Below are 17,340 nucleotides of genomic sequence, written 5' to 3'. Positions count from 1 at the left end.
TTCCCTTATTTATTTATTTTGGAGGGTCTCACTCTGTTGCCCATGCTGGAGGGGAGTGGTGTGACCATAGCTCACTGCAACCTGGAACTTCTAGGCTCAAGCAATCCTCCCATCTCAGCTTCCAGAGTAGCTGGGACTATAGGTGTGTGCCACCACACCTGGCTAATTATTTATTTTTGTAGAGACAGGGTCTCACTTTATTGCCTAGGTTGTTCCCACACTCCTTACCTCAAGCAATCCTTCCACCTTGGTTATCCAAAGTGCTAGAATTACAGGCGTGAGCCATCATGACCAGCCTGTTTCCATCTCTATGTCCACGTGTACCCATCCTGTGAGTTTTATAAGCTTGCAGCCAGACACATTGTTACCTGCATTCCCCTGTCTGAGGGGTCTTTCTTTCAGCCAGCTCTGGGAGTAACTGGACAGAGAAGAAATGCCTCAGGTGCTGCACTGCTCCTTGGACAGACTGATTAGATACAAAGCAGAAATAGAAACAGGAAAGAGGGGGCATGGTTACCTCAGCTAACAAGGAGAAGGGAGACGTAGGAAATTGTTTATCCATTTCCCCAGAGCTCTACTACTATTATTACTCCACTTTTCTGCTGCTTTGTTGATACTAGGGCAGAAAGAAAAACCTTGGAAAAAGTTACTGGTGTGGGTCATGCTTCCTACTCCCATTCCTCTTCATAGGTCGGCAAACTCACCCACTCATCCATTCAACAAGAATGCTTGCCCTGTGCTCTGTGCTGTGGATCTAGGGGCAAATATAAACAGAGGTTCTGCCTTCCTAGAGCTCACAGGATTCATTCCTTCAGCTCTGGCACTCCTGTGGCTCCCTCCCTTTGGGGTCCAGGGACCTTGATATGGCAAGACAAAATTCTTTCTTTTTTTTCCTTTTTTGAGACGGAGTCTCACTCTGTCGCTCAGGCTGGAGTGCAGTGATGCGATCTCAGCTCACTGCAACTTCTGCCTCTCAGGTTCAAGCGATTTTCCTGCCTCAGCCTCATGAGTAGCTGAGATTACAGGCGTGTGCCACTACGCCAGGCTAATTTTTCTGTTTTTAGTAGAGACGGGGTTTCACCACGTTGGCCAGGCTGGTCTCGAACTCCTGGGCTCAAGCGACCCACCTGCCTCGGCCTCTCAAAGTGCTGGGATTATAGACGTGCATCACGGCACCCAGCCAAGAAACAGTTCTTTTTTTCCCATGAGTTTGTTCATTGTTGTACACTTCCTCTAATATATTGAGTTCTTTAGCAGTCTAAAATAATTTCATTTAACAAATACAATTAATATTGGCAGCTTTTCATCATTGGCTTTTATTTAATTTATATCTCTAAATTACTTAAAATTAAATAATGAAGAATAAACTCATATTTGGAACGGAGAGAAGTTCCTTATGTTATTGGGTGGTGTTGTAAATATCAGTATTTGTATTCTATTTTTCAGCATCTAGTCCCCATGTGATCAAGAAGCAACTCTGTAAAATAAAAGCATTCAACATTGTCTTCAGTTTCTATCTCTCCTTAGTTTGTGTTTTTCTTCCTAGATCCCTATTGTGAACTGTGCTAGGTGGAGCTGCTTGGTTTATAATGTGCAGATGAAGTGTACGTTTGAATAAGTCATAGGTGGTGTCCTTATTCAACTTGGATGAAAAGGAAAGGAGAGAAAAATTCACAACTCAAGAGGATAAGCAGACTTATCTACTAGTGAGCCATTGCAAGTCATGTAGAGGACTTGAGAGAGCAGCCTAGGTAGGTCGTTTGTGTGCTGTATGTTCAGTGATTCCTTGAGGTCAGGGAGCTGGGGATAACTCCTTGTGCAGCCCAAGAACTCTGCACTCATCTTATACACCAGCTCTACTGAATCCAAGTTGACCTGCTCACATTTGTGTGCCATTTCTATCAGGAAGTCTCTTGAGAATGCCAATAGCTCAGATACCTGCTCGCCATTAACAGATCTACCCCTCAAAGCATAATGTCTGCTGGTGGGAGGATGAGTAGCTTCAATGTTTTGTACAAAGGAGAGTATATTTATTTCTAATTTCAGAGTTTCTCTTGCTCCTGTCTAGACACTTCAGAGAAAAACAAATTCAGGTCACCAGTAAAGTTATGTTCTATAATAAGAGAAGACTTGTGCTAAATCACTTGTAAAGACATTAACTATCATCTGCCTGAAAAGTCTTCTCTCACCAAGCTTCTGCAGATCTTTTGAGGTACCAGAAATAGTGGTTAGTTCTCACATGCTGTTCTGCTTCAGCGAGCTTCATGTGGCCACCTGCAGAAATAGTTCTTGGTTTCTCTTCCTTGTCTAGATGCTGGTCAAGGCAGCGTTTAGAAAAACACAGATTTTCATATTCCCATTCACACGTGCAAAGTGAATTAGGGTACCAAAGAATTACCTAGATTATTCAATCTGTAAAATGCTTTGCCTCAATTGACTGAATATTTTATATCAACACTTTTTCCAGCTACATATTTATACTATAATAGGAACCTATTTTTACTATATATACTATTTATACTATAATAGTAGGAGTTGCAGAATCATAAGAAATTTAGGGCCGGGTGCAGTGGCTCACACCTGTAATCCCAGCACTTTGGGAGGCCGAGGTGAGCAGATCACGAGGTCAGCAGTTCGAGACTAGCCTGACCAACTTGGTGAAAACTCATCTTTACTAAAAATACAAAAATTAGCCAGGGGTGGTGGTATGTGCCTGAAATCCCAGCTACTTGGGAGGCTGAGGCAAGAGAATCACTTGAACCCGGGAGGTGGAGGTTGCAGTGAGCCGAGATTGTGCCACTGCACGCCAGCCTGGGCGACAGAGCAAGACACCATCTCAAAAAAAAAAAAAAAAAAAAAAGAAAGAAATTTAGAAGACACAACCACAAGAGCTTTCTTTCATGTATTTATTAAGGAGACAGGGTCTTGCTCTGTCACCCAGTCTGGAGTACAGCGTCGTGATCCTAGCTCACTGCAGCCTCAAACTAAGCGATCCTCTGGCCTCAGTCTCCTGTGTAGCTGGGACTACAAGGTGCATGCCATGTTGGCTACTTTTTTTTTTTTTTTTTTCAGTAGAGGTGGTTTTGGGGACAGGGGTCTCACCTTGTTGTCCAGACCAGTCTTGAACTGCTGGCTTCAAGCAATCCTCCTGCCTTGCCGCCTAAAATGCTGGGATTACAGGCATGAGCCACTGTGCCCAGCCTTGGACCTTCTAATTGTAAAGAAGCAAAAAGGCCCATATAATATACATAATATACACCATAATATATACATAATATACATCATCTCACTTTATATATCCACTGTATTAATTTTTCTGTTAAAAAAACTATGCTTGTTTAGTGTTTTATGTTGTTTTTTCAAAAAATAGTGATTTTGAATTGTGGGCCTAATTAGCGAAAATTGAAATGTGTTAAAATAATATAAACATCTGTAAGAGATTTTGTATCAAATGGAGTCTGCTCTCAGTTCTTTTTTTTTTTTAACTTTTATTATTTTATTTTTAATACAGACAGGGTCTCACTATGTTTTTCAGGCTGGTCTCGAACTCCTGAGCTCAAGCAATACTCCTGCCTAGGCATCCCAAGTGCTAGGATTACAGGCATGAGCCACCATGCCCAGCCTCTACTCTCAGTTCATTTTCTAAGAAATTTGATGCAAGCCAGTATTGTTGCTGAACTTCATACCAGCGTGAAGAATATCTGGATTGCAGTGTTCTTTCCTTAAAGGGGTACTGTAGGCACAAGAGTTGTGCCGAGATTTATGTGGTCTTCAGAGATGTAGAAGCGTTTGATTCCTAGAATTATTTGGCATCTTTCTACACTCATCTGGGTTTTCTCTTAGATTTATAAAAAGGCCAGTGTTGGGCATTCTGACAAAGTCTAGGTTAAACGCTAATCAAGGCACTAGAGTATATATTTGAAGTTTGTGTGTTAACACCTATGTGTTCGGGGCAACAAACTACTAGTGTCACTAGTTAGCTGCCAGTAGTTAGCTGCTCTGAACACTTAGGATACCTAAATATACATCGGATTTTTCCCTAGGGAAAAAAAATCAATCTTTTGTTTGTCTTCTCCAAAAAGGAATCAATTAATGAACTAGTTCTGCCCCCAAAGTAACAGTTTAGAATAAATGTATTAACTCAATGCAATGTTCAACATTGTTTGAAAAATCTGAAGTATTTTTATAATTTTATTTTTTTCTTTTCCTTTTTTACCTTTCACACACTTGAATCTAAACATTTTTACTTGAAGAATGGACAGTTATTTTTCTTTGTGTTTTAAAATACAACATGTACCAGGAAAGGGAGATGGAAGTAAAAATAAATAAATAAAATACAACACGCTCTTCAGATAGGTGGCTTTTGGAAAGCAATCTATGATTTTCTAATTCTCTAGGGCTCAGAGTCTCTTGTAAAATACAGTTCTTTCTATATAATTTTTGCTAATGGATAGAAAAACTTGTGGGGTATTTGGAGGAATTAAATAAACATTGAAGATATAAAAGCACACAAGGGATGACTTTTATTGTAAAGTCATGCTGTCATCAAATGGTGTGATTTCTTCCCTGGTGAGGGCAGTTTTCAGTCTACCACACCTGCCTCTGGTCATGTCACGGTTGAGTTCTGGCACTGCCAGCTGATGTTACCAGTGGTTTGCTGAATTTTGACTTATATGGAATTAAATGTCTGTGTTACCATAGTAAGTTCACATTAGTCTTTGCATTTCATTATCAAGAATGCACTGGTAACTGGCAGGAAACTTCTATTTGAAGCATAGTAATCGGGACATTTTCTTATTGTTAAAGTACTTTTACTTCTTCCCTACTTTCATTTAAATCTATCTAAAGGTAAAAAGAGGATTTTGTCTTCCATACAAAAGAAGTTTTAGACATTGGGGCTTACTATAGTTTCTCTGTGTTATAAACGATCTCCATTCTTTATGTCACTCCATGAATTTTTATTTAATTTGGAGGAAATCCATAGTATTCACTCTATATCAGAGGCTGTGACATCCTGGCTAAAGCTATTGAAGTTGGCAGCATCATTTCCTCTTCCCGAATTCCTTTTTTGGTTAAGTTTAAGGAGGAGCACAAATTGAGGGTGCAACTTTGTTTCCCGTAGTTTTGAACTGACAGGGTGTCCCTGGGATTTGTGGCTGCCTACTTGAACAATCCCTTAGGACAAACACCATTCACATTTCATGGCTCACTAGGAATCATTAACAGCTCAGTGCAGAGTTTTGCTTTTCACTTAACTTGTAAGAGAATGAAGAGGCCCTGCCAAGGTTCAGAAAAGGATAACAAAGCATAAGCCCCTTAATGGGATGAACTAACATAAAAGTCTAAGTATCTGGAGCTCTTTCCCACAAGTAGGACCTGACTCAGGGACTGGCATTCAGGCTGACAACCACCATATACAAGAAACTGTAATAGAAACGAAAGTAATTTCCCTAAAATGAGCCAAGTTATGGGCCTTGGGAAAATAAAGATCTATCTGTTAGCTTTGCTAAGATCAGGATCTTTGATTTACAGTGCTTTCCATGAAACGGTATATTTTTATTGAAGAGAATCATAGGATCTAGAAAGCATTGACTTTAAGTGAAGCACTATTTGAATTCAGCTTTAAGTAGACTGAAATAGCTCTTTATATGATTGAAATGTCTCCATATAATTGTTCGTTAATTAACATATCTCATAAAATGGCATTTTATATACCATGCATGGCAAAGCAGTTGAAAAGCAATTGTAATATTAAAACAGAACTTCTGGCCTGGCCCTGATCTCTTTGTTAGAGTGTTGTAATGATCTTCAGCCTGTTTGCCACAGCACTGAGCTAGCCAGTGTACCTCTATCATTTGGTTTTCAGGAGTCCCTAGGATAGATCTCAGCTTCAAGACTAGGTGAGGGTAGCCACTTAAATCCTGAGGCCATTGCATCATCTAGGCAGTTGAGGAGACTTGAGAAGCTTTCCTGGTATACTCAGATGTAGTTTTTCTTGTCTGCTTAGATATTCAGATATTCTGAATCAGTGATTGCTCTCAAATACCTGCAGGAACCAGGCAGAGAACTTACTGGAGTGAAGTGGCCTGGGGAGAAACTGATGAGCCTGAGAGTGAATGTCCATCTCAGTGGAGAAGTCTTTATCCCACTCCAGCTCTTTGTTGCTAGCTGAGATGTTGGCCCAGTGTTGTCAGTGTTCCAAAGCGTGCGGAACATATGAGCTTTGATGTATAATCTCCCAATTTTTAAATGATGCTAATTTGATTAAAAACAATTCCTATACAGGCAAAATATAACACAATGGTATCCGCACATGACCCCAGGGCTCCTCTTTGGCATCTAATATAAATTAAAACAACTGAGCTCTCAGAGCTGAGCTATTCACCTGAAGGTCCACTATGGGTGCTAAGTCAATTCCCCACTGGAACAGTTTCTGTCTGGTGGCCTGGAGTGTGACAAGCATGGGTGGAGTTGGGGAACAGGCTAGCTCAGGTTTTAGGACTATGGGGAGATGTCTTAGTTGGCATATCTGATCATCTGCGGCTACTTCATATCTGGCTGAAACATCTTCAGCTCCTGATTTCCATTGTATGGTGAATGGAATGTATGGTGATGGGCACAGAAACAGTGGCATCTCAACCTTCCTTTTTTTGTTTTTGAGACGGAGTCTGGCTCTGTCACCCAGGCTGGAGTGCAGTGGCGCTATCTCGGCTTACTGCAAGCTCCGCCTCCCGGGTTAACGCCGTTCTCCTGCCTCAGCCTCCCGAGTAGCTGGGACTACAGGCGCCCGCCACCATGCCTGGCTAATTTTTTCGTATTTTTAGTAGAGACGGGGTTTCACCGTGTTAGCCAGAATGGTCTCCATCTCCTGACCTCGTGATCCACCCGCCTTGGCCTCCCAACATTTCAACCTTTCTAAAAGGTGACATCTTGTACACTGTAGTAGCATAATGGGAAATTCAGACAGGCACATCATATGCTACATACCAGACCCTTTCCAAATGCTGGTTCCATCTTCATCTTCCCATTCTAAAATTTCTTCAAAAATTAAAAGCTTCAGGTGGGTGCAGTGGCATGTGCTTGTAATCCTGGTTAATCTAGAGGATCACTTGAGGCCAGGAGTTTGAGAGTTTGGTAGAGACCTTGTCTCTACCAAAAAAAACACAAAAAAACAAAAAATTAGCCAGGCGTGGTAGTTCCAGCTACTCAGGAGGCCAAAGCGGGAAGATTCATTTGAGCCCAGAAGTTTGAGACTTCAGTGAGCTATGACTGAGCCACTGCACTCTAGCCTGAGCAACAGAGCAAGATCCTGTCTTGAAAAAAAAAAAAAGCTTAGATGACATAGTGAGACCCCCCCACCCAGCGGGGTATCTATTTAATGTATATATATATGTACATATATATATATATAAGCTTGTATATATATATATAAGCTTATATATATAAAAAGCTTATATATAAAAGCTTATATATAAATATATATAAATATATTTATTTCTATTTATATATAAAAATATATTTATATATATTTATATATAAAAATATATTTATATATAAAAATATATTTATATATATTTATATATAAAAATATATATTTAATATTTATATAATATTTATTTATGAAATAAATAAATAAATAATAAATAATAAATATATATAATATATTTATTGTATTATTTATATAAATTTATTAATATAATATATAATAAAATAATAAATAATTCTATAAATAAATATATAAATATTTATTTATATTATATAATATTATATATAAAAATATATATTTATATTAAAAATAAAAAAATTTATACATAAAAAATTTATATATTTATATATTAAAAAATATATATTTATATATTTATATATATAAATAAAAATTATATAAATAAATATATAAATATTTATTTATATTATATAATATTATATATTATATATAAATATATATTTATATATAAAAATATATATTTATATATTTATATATATTTATAAATATATATTTTTATATATAAAGATTTATATATAAATATATATATTTTATATATAAATATTTATATATAATATATATATTTTTATATACAAATATTTATATATATTTATATATATTTATAAATATATATAAATATATATAAATATATATAAATATTTGTATATAAAAATATATATATTTATATATAAATATTTATATATAAATATATATTTATATTTATAAATATATATTTTTATATAAATATATATTTATATTTATAAATATATATTTTTATATAAATATATATAAAAATATATATTTATAAATATAAATATATATAAAAAAATATATATAAATATATATAAAAATATATAAATATATATAAAAAAGCTTATATATATATAAAAGATTATATATATATATAAAAGCTTATAAATGTATTGGCAAGTCTGACTTTCATCCTTTTCAATTAGCTATACACAACAATACTGTGAAGTGTGTATTACTATCAGTGCCCAGAGGATGCAGCGCATCTGAGGCAAATGGGAGGTTAACGAATTCCCCACATAACGAGTCACCAGTGAAGCTGGCTTTGCCTTTCCATTACACAGTAAAGCCTGGAAAACTTCCTCAGGCTTCCCCAGATTTATGATCATAGACTCACTGAGTTGGAAGGAACCTTAGAGATTAACCTGCCCAACTGTCTCATTTCAGAGATAAGTGACTCGCTCTTGACTCCTACTCGTTTCTCTTGTCCTTGTCTAGTTTGAAATCATAGTTGTGCTAGTAAGGCAATGTTGAAAAGTGAAAGGTTTGTGTTGCTGGTTTTATTGTATTCTTACGTCTCCAGATTTATTTCTCCTAGATCCAGCCAGATTGTCTTTTGACCCTTAGGCTACTGGCCCTTGCTAACTTTTATAAACTGAGATAAATGGAATGCAAGTCTTTGAAATTACAATGATTTTGCTTCTGCAGCAGTGTGAATGTCTGTTGAATTTAGGGGGAGTGGCAGATCCAAGCAGAAGGGCGTAGCAAATGTTAATGAAAATGGTGGTGTTTGACCAAATACAACCCACCAGAGGATAAAATCACAGGCTATAATTTCAGTAGACGGTGGAGTTTTGTGTGGTCGGTAACGTCACTGGAAACCCAAGAAAGAACTTATTTTTGTGCAATTTGGCCCATGTTGTTGTTTATTTTGATTACACCAAGCTCAAGGGGTCTTTTGACATTAAAAATGCTTATTTCAGCTAAAGTCCAGATTAGGGTTACGATTTCCCTTTTAAAAATTTCTTTTCCTTTTTCTGGGATTGCACTGTGGTCTCCTACACACTTCTTTCTACTTTCCTGTGATTTCTTTCTAGCCAGAAAATTATTAGCTTTTCAACATAGATATATAACAAATGCTGTAATATCAGTGCTACCTTCGTGGTGTGATGAACAAGAAGAATCATGGAGATTTTTACTGTTGTTGTTGTTGTTGTTGTTGTTTTTGAGACAGGGTCTGGCTCTGTCACCCAGGCTGGAGTGCAGTAGTGTGATCTTGGCTCACTGCAACTCTGCCTCCTGGGCTGAAGCGATCTTCCCATCTCAGTCTCCCAGGTAGCTGGGGCTTAGTGGGCACCACCATGCCCGGCTAATTTTTTTTTTTTTTTGTAGCGATGTGGTCTTGCCATGTTGTCCACGCTGGTCTTGAAATTTTGAGCTCAAATGATCTGCCTGTCTCCCAAAGTGCTAGGATTACAAGTGTGAGCCACAGCACCCAGCCAGGAAGAATCGTTTTTGCAGTGGGACTCTGGTCACCCAACGAACATCAGGATCTTTCTTGTAATATAAAGCAGAATGGAGAAATATCAATGGAATTTCTAGTATATGAAGATTTTTCCCCGCATACGAGGAAATATATTAAGTCAGAGTAGTCAGTTTGGCCTGTGTTTGAGTTCTGTCTCTACCGCACACTAGGTATGTGGCCCTGGAGAAGTTATTCAACCTAGCTGAAATGCAGTTCATTTCTTTGTAAAATAGTGATAGGCTGGCGTGGTGGCTCACACCTGTAATCCTAGCACTTTGGGAGGCCGAGGTGGGCAGATCCCTTAAGGTCAGGAGTTCGAGACCAGCCTGGCCAACATGGCGAAACTCTGTCTCTACTAAAAATACAAAAAATTAGTCGGGTGTGGTGGCATATGCCTGTAATCCCAGCTATTTGGGAGGCTGAGGCAGAAGAATAGCTTGAACCTGGGAGGCAGAGGTTGCAGTGAGCCGTGATCACGCCACTGCACTCCAGCCTGGGTGATAGAGTGAGACTCAGTCTCAAAAAAAAAAAAAAAAAAAAAGAATCGCTGATCTGCCAGCTCCTGCTCCTGACTCACCACTGTTCGCTCTTGTGAGGAACAGTCGGTCAGGAAGCCGCGCAGCAGCCATGGCTTTTAAGAATACCGGGCACTTTGGGAGGCCGAGGTGGACAGATCACAAGGTCAGGAGATCGAGACCATCCTGGCTAACACGGTGAAACCCCGTCTCTACTAAAAAAAAAAAAAAAAAAAAAAAAAAATTAGCCGGGCATGGTGTGGCAGGTGCTTGTAGTCCCAGCTACGCAGGAGGCTGAGGCAGGAGAATGGCGTGAACCCGGGGGGCGGAGCTCGCAGTGAGCCGAGATCACGCCACTGCATTCCAGCCTGGCGGACAGAGCGAGACTCCATCTCAAAAAAAAAAAAAAAAAAAAAAAAAAAAAAAAAAAAAAAAAGAATTCCGGAAACACACCCGTGGAGCCAGAGGTGGCAATTCACCAAATTCGAATCACTGTAACAAGCCGCAAAGTAAAATCCCTGGAGAAGGTGTGTGCTGACTTGATCAGAGGAGCAAAGGAAAAGAATCTCAAAGTGAAAGGACCAGTTCGAATGCCTACCAAGACTTTGAGAATCACTACAAGAAAAACTCCTTGTGAATGTTCTAAGACATGGGATTGCTTCGGGATGAGAATCCACAAGCGACTCATTGACTGGCACAGTCCTTCTGAGATTGTTAAGCAGGTTACTTCCATCAGTATTGAGCCAGGAGTTGAGGTGGAAGGCACCATTGCAGATGCTTAAGTAAGCCATTTTAATAAATTGATTACAAGTTGTTAAAAAAATAAAATAATGATAATAATACTAACTTCAAAGACTGTTGTGTGATTTAAATAGGATTATATTTGGCCAGGTGCAGTGGCTCATGCCTGTAATCCCAGCACTTTGGGAGGCCTAGGCAGGCGACTCATGAGGTCAGGAGATCAAGACCATCCTGGCTAACATGGTGAAACCCCATCTCTACTAAAAAAAAAACAAAAAATTAGCCGGGTATGGTGGCATGCACCTGTAGTCCCAGCTACTTGGGAGGCTGAGGCAGGAGAATTGCTTGAACCTGGGAGGTGGAGGTTGCAGTTTGCTGAGATCGTGCCACTGCACTCCAGCCTGGGTGACAGAGTGAGACTCTGTCTCAATAAATAAATAAATAGAATTATATTTTTTAATGTCTGGCCCAAGATAGATGATAGTCAACAAATGTTCATTTACTCATTCATTTAACGCATATTTATGGAGCATCTACTATGCTCCATGTACTGCCATTAGAGCAGTGAACAAAATAGACAAAACCCTTGCCACGGTCAGTTCCCTCTCTTCTTTTTCCTACTTTACACTGACCCTCCCCACTAAAGCCAGGCCTCATTAGATGAATATTCCTGCTTTTTCAAAGAATTCATTCCGTTGGAAGTTCTGCTAGTCAACAACTATGTTTTGTGCTCAGATTCTCTTTTTGCATGAGCTCAAAAAAAGAATGTATGATGAAATTGCAAAATTTGACCTACATTGCAACTTGGATGTGCAGAAAATTGAATTTATTTAGTCTATCCTATTCCGTCTTCCCTCACAGACATTTACGTTCTAGTTAGAAGGGGGAATAACGTTAACTAAATGACTGGTTTAAAATGTAGTCCCAGTCAGTAATTTAATCCATTTGAATGCTTGTTCTGCCTCCTTTGGATAAAAATGGTGAGGCTAAAACCAAACAATACAAAAACGAAAAAAAGCTGAGGCTAGGCCAGGCATGGTGGCTCATGCCTGAAATCCCAGCACTCTGGGAGGCCAAGATGGGCAGATGGCTTGAGCTCAGGAATTGGAGACCAGCCTGGGCAGCATGGCAAAATGCCATCACTACAAAAAACACAAAAATTAGCTGGGAGTGGTGGTGTGAACTTGTAGTCCCAGCTACTTGTGGGGACTGAGGCAGGAGGATAGCTTGAATCCGGGAGGTTGAGGCTGCAGTGAACCTAGATTGTACCACTGCACTCCAACCTGGGTGGCAAAGTGAAACTCTGTCTGAAAAAAAAAAAAAAAAATTACTGAGGCTCTCAGGCTCTTCCTCTTTGGCTTGCCTAGAGTCCTGGGGAAGGGCTGAGGTCTATGCAACCTCATGTTGGTGGGGAGGAGGTGGTGTCCTCAGCCACAGTTCCCTGCTTGCCTTGGCTCTCCTCCAGCCAATTATCTCCTTCTCATTTGGTACTGCTTGCCCTGGGGTGATTGCTTGAGTGGGTGTGACCTGTGGTTGGTCTCACTGGGTCTGGTTAAAGTCCTGTTGTGTGCTCTGGCTGACCTGCCCTCATTTCAGTTTCCCCTGGTGCTAGAGATCCCTTTGAAGTTTGGTTGGCCTTTCATCCAGCCCTGGCTTTACCTGCCTCTGATAAGCAGAGAGGCTTGCTCTTTCTGAGTCCTCTCTACCTCGCTCTGACTGACCATGTCTGACCTACCTAGGGGTGGGCTTGGTCCCTAGGTTTGTATGGGAGCATGCCACACACAGAGCCCCGTCTTTCGAGTTCATGAGGAGTCTTTTTAATAGTGGCCCCCACTCTGCCTTTGGAGTTAACTTTGCTTCCCTTGTGCCCCTTTCCCTACCTGGGCCAAACTCAGAAGAGTTGGGGGAGGGGAGATTAGGACAACCTTCACCAGTTCATTTCCCTCTCTCTCTGCTTTCCACAGTTCTCCACACTAACAAAGGACTAGTCTTTCTTTCTTTCTATTCTATCTTCTTCCTGACTCTTCCTAGCTTAATCTTAATGACAAGCAGGTTACCTTCTTTTTATTTTTGTTTTTAAACCACATTGATCTGAAATCTCCATGCTTGGTTGTTAAAATACTAATGCCTCACAAGGGAGTTCAGCAAATCCCTTTTCAAGAGGCTTGTATAAACCTACTTTCTGAAAGACAGAAGCAGAATGTTACTCTTTCTCTTGTTCTTCTTCTATAATAAATTCAGACTCTCCATCTGGGCAAGTCATTGGCTAGGGCAGACTAATGTGAAGGTTTCTACTCAAGGAGGCAAAAAAAATGCATTTTAATATTCAAAATTTTACTTGTTACAGAAGCATGGCTGGTGCCTTAAGGAACTCATTGTTTATTAGCTTTATGGTTCTCTGACTATCCAGGTGACTGGACTGCACCCAGGTGTTGGCGGCCCTGGAACTTGTCTGTCTGTCTGTTGATTTGGAATTGACAGTGGTTGCAGACCTTTAAGTCAAACCTTTCCTCTTGATCCCAATGTGCCCTTCGCTTTCTCTAAAAGGTTCTCCCTTCCTCTTATTTTTCCTTATCCTCTTCTCCATCTTTGCTGTCAGATCTCTCTCTCTCTTTCTTTATCCTGCACTTGCAGTTTGCTCCCACACTGGACACACATACAGACATACGCATACACACGAAAACATACATCATCACCTCCTCTTTGTTCGTATATGTACATTTACAGTCCCCTGTGGCTTTAGCTCTTTTTCCAGGATTTTCTCTTTCATCCATTTATTATATATGTGAATATTGATTCTTTACTATGATGATAATCATTGCTGTAATTTATCGAACACCTGTTATATACTAGTGATGAGAAAGGTCCTTTTATATTGCCTCTTTCATTTAATCCTTAGAATCACCATTGTGTGTAGGAAGAAACCGAGGCTCAAGGAAGTTTTTAAAAATGGTGTTCGAGGATACAGAACTAGTAATTGGCAGAACAGGGACTTGAATCTAGGTTTCATTGGCCCTAAAGACCATTCCACAAAAGAAAATCATTATGAACAGAAATGTAGGTTTTTGAGTAAAGATTTTATGTAAATTGAATTATCCTATAATAACCTTGAACATGAAATTCAAAACTTAGTTTATGATGACTGGTCTAAAAGCTATCACTTTGAAGGGAAGAATGGGGAACTCCTTTTCAGAGATGATTAATGCTTGATGCAATTCTATTAGAAGTGCTGACTAATGGTCTGATGACTACTTATTTTGATCTTGGTGTTGGTAAAGAGAACTTTACATGCCAGGAAATGGAAAAAAAAATACAGATTTTAGCCACTTAAAATTGCTAACAGTGAAGGTCTCCATATTATTTTGGTTCCAGCTTCTTTTTTTTTCCCCTAGGCTAATTTCACCACTTCCTCCTCCATTCTTGAGTTTTAAAAATGTCTTTTGAGAGACAGAGTCTTGCTGTGTTGGCTAGGCTGGTCTCAAACTCCTGGCTCCAGTGATCCTCCTGCATCAGCCTCCCAAAGCACTGGGATTACAGGCATGAGCTATGCCTGGCCTCTGTTTTGTTCTTGCAGGCTAAATTATTTTCCCCTGTTCTGTTTAGATTATTCTTAATTTAAAATATCATATTTAATTTTCCATTTTAAAGCATCTGCTACCATCTATCCTTATTTTCTCCCTTTTCTTGTTCATATTTTTTCCCTGTCTCTGGCTTTGTTTTGTGCATTCTTGCTCATAGTGCTCTGCCCCATTAGGTTACCGAAAATAAAATGTACTGGAATCCTAATCTCTAAAATCCTGGCCATCACAACTAGGATTCTTTGGAGTTTGCTTTCAACTTCTGTGCAAGGATGGACAATTCATTCATCAGTCACAGTTGTGCCATTGTGGCATTTGGAGGTGGTGTACAGAGCCCTGCTGTTTTTTTTTATTCTCTGAGGTTTTGCTAAATGATAATGGGTGGGTCAAGGAAAAACCTGATTAAGCACTCACTAAAGAAAAAAAAATGTGAGTGACTGAGTGTGTGGGCATGAACATGTACGTGTGTTTTCCTGTGTGTGTATGGTGGGGGGTATCTTCGAGAGTGTAGAGAGATGAATTCTCCCTAAAGAATGTGTAGGTATTTGATATGAAGTACTCCTCAGCATCCTCTGGAATCAAAGTGAACTTTCTCTCAGATTAAAATGATGATTCAGAGTGGTTATGGGGCTGGCATTTTAAGAATTAAAGAGGAGAAAGGAATAAAAGAAGGAGTGTCTTCAAAGAATTGTATAAACTAAACTAAAGCATATTTAATCTCTTTCCTCTCACACTGACATATCCTTCTTCCTTCTGATTTCCTTGATTGGTTTGTCTTTAAGGGAAAATGAAGAGGATTCTTTTAGAGCTTCCTATCTCATAATAAAGAAAGATTTCACAGGTTCCTGTTTCAGAGGATGGGGATACATCCTTTTATCTTAAAAGAGAACAATGTTAGTTCCTAGAGTTTCTATCATTTTGAAATAGAGGTTTTTTTTTGTTTTTTTTTTTTGCCCTTGTGCTGCTGTGACTTTCAGGAAACTTTTCACTGGTGATATCAGAGGCACTTTGAAGAAATGATCCTTGCTAATCCATTTGATTAATGTGCAATACTGCAGCTATTGATGGGCATAAGGTATTAATAATAATCAATTTCTATATGTCATATTTATTAACTGTTAAATTTTAAGAAATTGTTTGTATAAACATAGGGATATCCTTGACTCACATAGCCTCTGTATCTCTGTACATGTCATTTGACTCATGGGTCCCGTGAAGAACAACGTGTGCAGGTGATCCTTAAGCGTTTAAAGCAATCACGATATCAGCCTGAGGTGACAGGCGGTGGTGCACAGATCTCAGATGGTGGCTGAGACTATTCACTCTCAAGATCCACCAAGCAGAAAAGTGAGATGTCCAGGCAGATCTGCTTCTGGTCCTTTCCCCAAGTATTCTGCTTTATACTCTTTGGAAGAAATGCCATTTCCCCCGCCACAGTTGCCTAGAAAAAGAAAAAAGAAGAGAAAAGGAAAAAGAATGCAGTGAATATGCCGACCTTTGTAGACAAAGAAGCGGTCACCAACCCACTTGGAAAAGGACGTGCATTCTGAGTCATTTTTCTAGTTGTGATCAAGGCCTAGCTTTAACCATTGTGCCTCCCATTCCTGAGGTCCAGCCCTGCCCTTGGTCAATAGTGGCCCTTTGGATTGAAATAGAGGAAAATCAACTAACTGGTGGAGGTAATTGGATCCAAATAACTGCAGGGAAAATCAGTAATCAGGAACAGGGATGCGGAGCAGATAAAAAAGCTAGGAAATAAAAGACAACAATTTAGTTTCTGATTGAGTCTTCTTGTACTTTTACTTTTTTTTCTTTTTAATTCAAATTAGGGTCTTATTTTAAGAGTTTAAGTAGCTTTCAGAAAGAAAAGTTTAGAATTATTAAAAAAAAGTTTAGAATTAAAAAGAGTATTCTTTTCCTGTTACGTAAAACAAGCGTAATTAGTTGTTCAGGAAACTCCCTAGGAAACTATGGCGAAATAGCACAATATCCAAAAGATCAGCCAATAGGGTGGTCAGAAAGCCTCCTTGACGAATCAGGAAACATGATAATAGTGGGTTTCTGTCCCTTTTTTGTTCGCCTGGATTACTCTTTTTAAAACATCACCTTTAGGGATGTGTTGCCAGCCCCCTTCCTTCAGCTGTGATCTCCAAAGGAAACAGGGAGGTTTAATAGGAACTGTGGGATGCCAACATTCAGATCATTTTCAACTTCAAGAGAGGGAAATCAGGACAAAGATTTCCAACAATTTTAACAATATGCCTGTCATTGTCAGCAGGCTTAAAAACGAATCATATGGTTTTCAGAGTTTAGCAGGCAGGCTAACTCCCTAAGAAGAAACTCAGTTTATAGAAGACAAAGGGTAGGGTTAAAAAAAAAAGCAGTTATTCGGTTGTCAGGGTAACTTCCTGATTGGAATAAGATAGACAAGTTGCGAAAACATACTTGGTTCCTCTGAGCACACTTTTACAATCTCTCTTGGGCTCAGACTTGATAAGAGAGAAAAGGTGAAGTTTTATTTCTTGTACACAGAGACGTTGTAGAGTGGAAAACGAGACCATTAAGAGTGTGGAGGAGGCATTTATTGCCTTCTTTCTGACAGCAAGCAGTCACAGGATGGAACTGCTTCTGGCATTCAAGCAGTTAAGAGACTTCTGAGGTCAAAGCCACAAACCCTGAAGTAATGGGAAGCCATGCATATGCTCTCTGAAGCCCGGGAGCTTCTTTTAGAAGAGAACAGGAATTAGA

General features: G+C 39.1%; 1 protein-coding gene across 1 annotated transcript; it reads left to right on the top strand.

Moving 5' to 3' along the window:
* Positions 1-10,701: 10,701 nt before the first annotated feature.
* Positions 10,702-11,056, top strand: LOC107973617 (small ribosomal subunit protein uS10-like; the record flags this gene model as incomplete). Its single annotated transcript, XM_054678310.1, has 1 exon — positions 10,702-11,056. A coding segment is annotated over one exon (354 nt), but the record flags the coding sequence as incomplete, so codon positions are not given.
* Positions 11,057-17,340: the final 6,284 nt, after the last annotated feature.

The sequence above is a fragment of the Pan troglodytes genome, chromosome 1, assembly GCF_028858775.2.
Source record: "Pan troglodytes isolate AG18354 chromosome 1, NHGRI_mPanTro3-v2.0_pri, whole genome shotgun sequence".
NCBI lineage: Eukaryota > Metazoa > Chordata > Mammalia > Primates > Hominidae > Pan > Pan troglodytes.
This window is presented reverse-complemented; position numbering and strand designations above follow the sequence as displayed.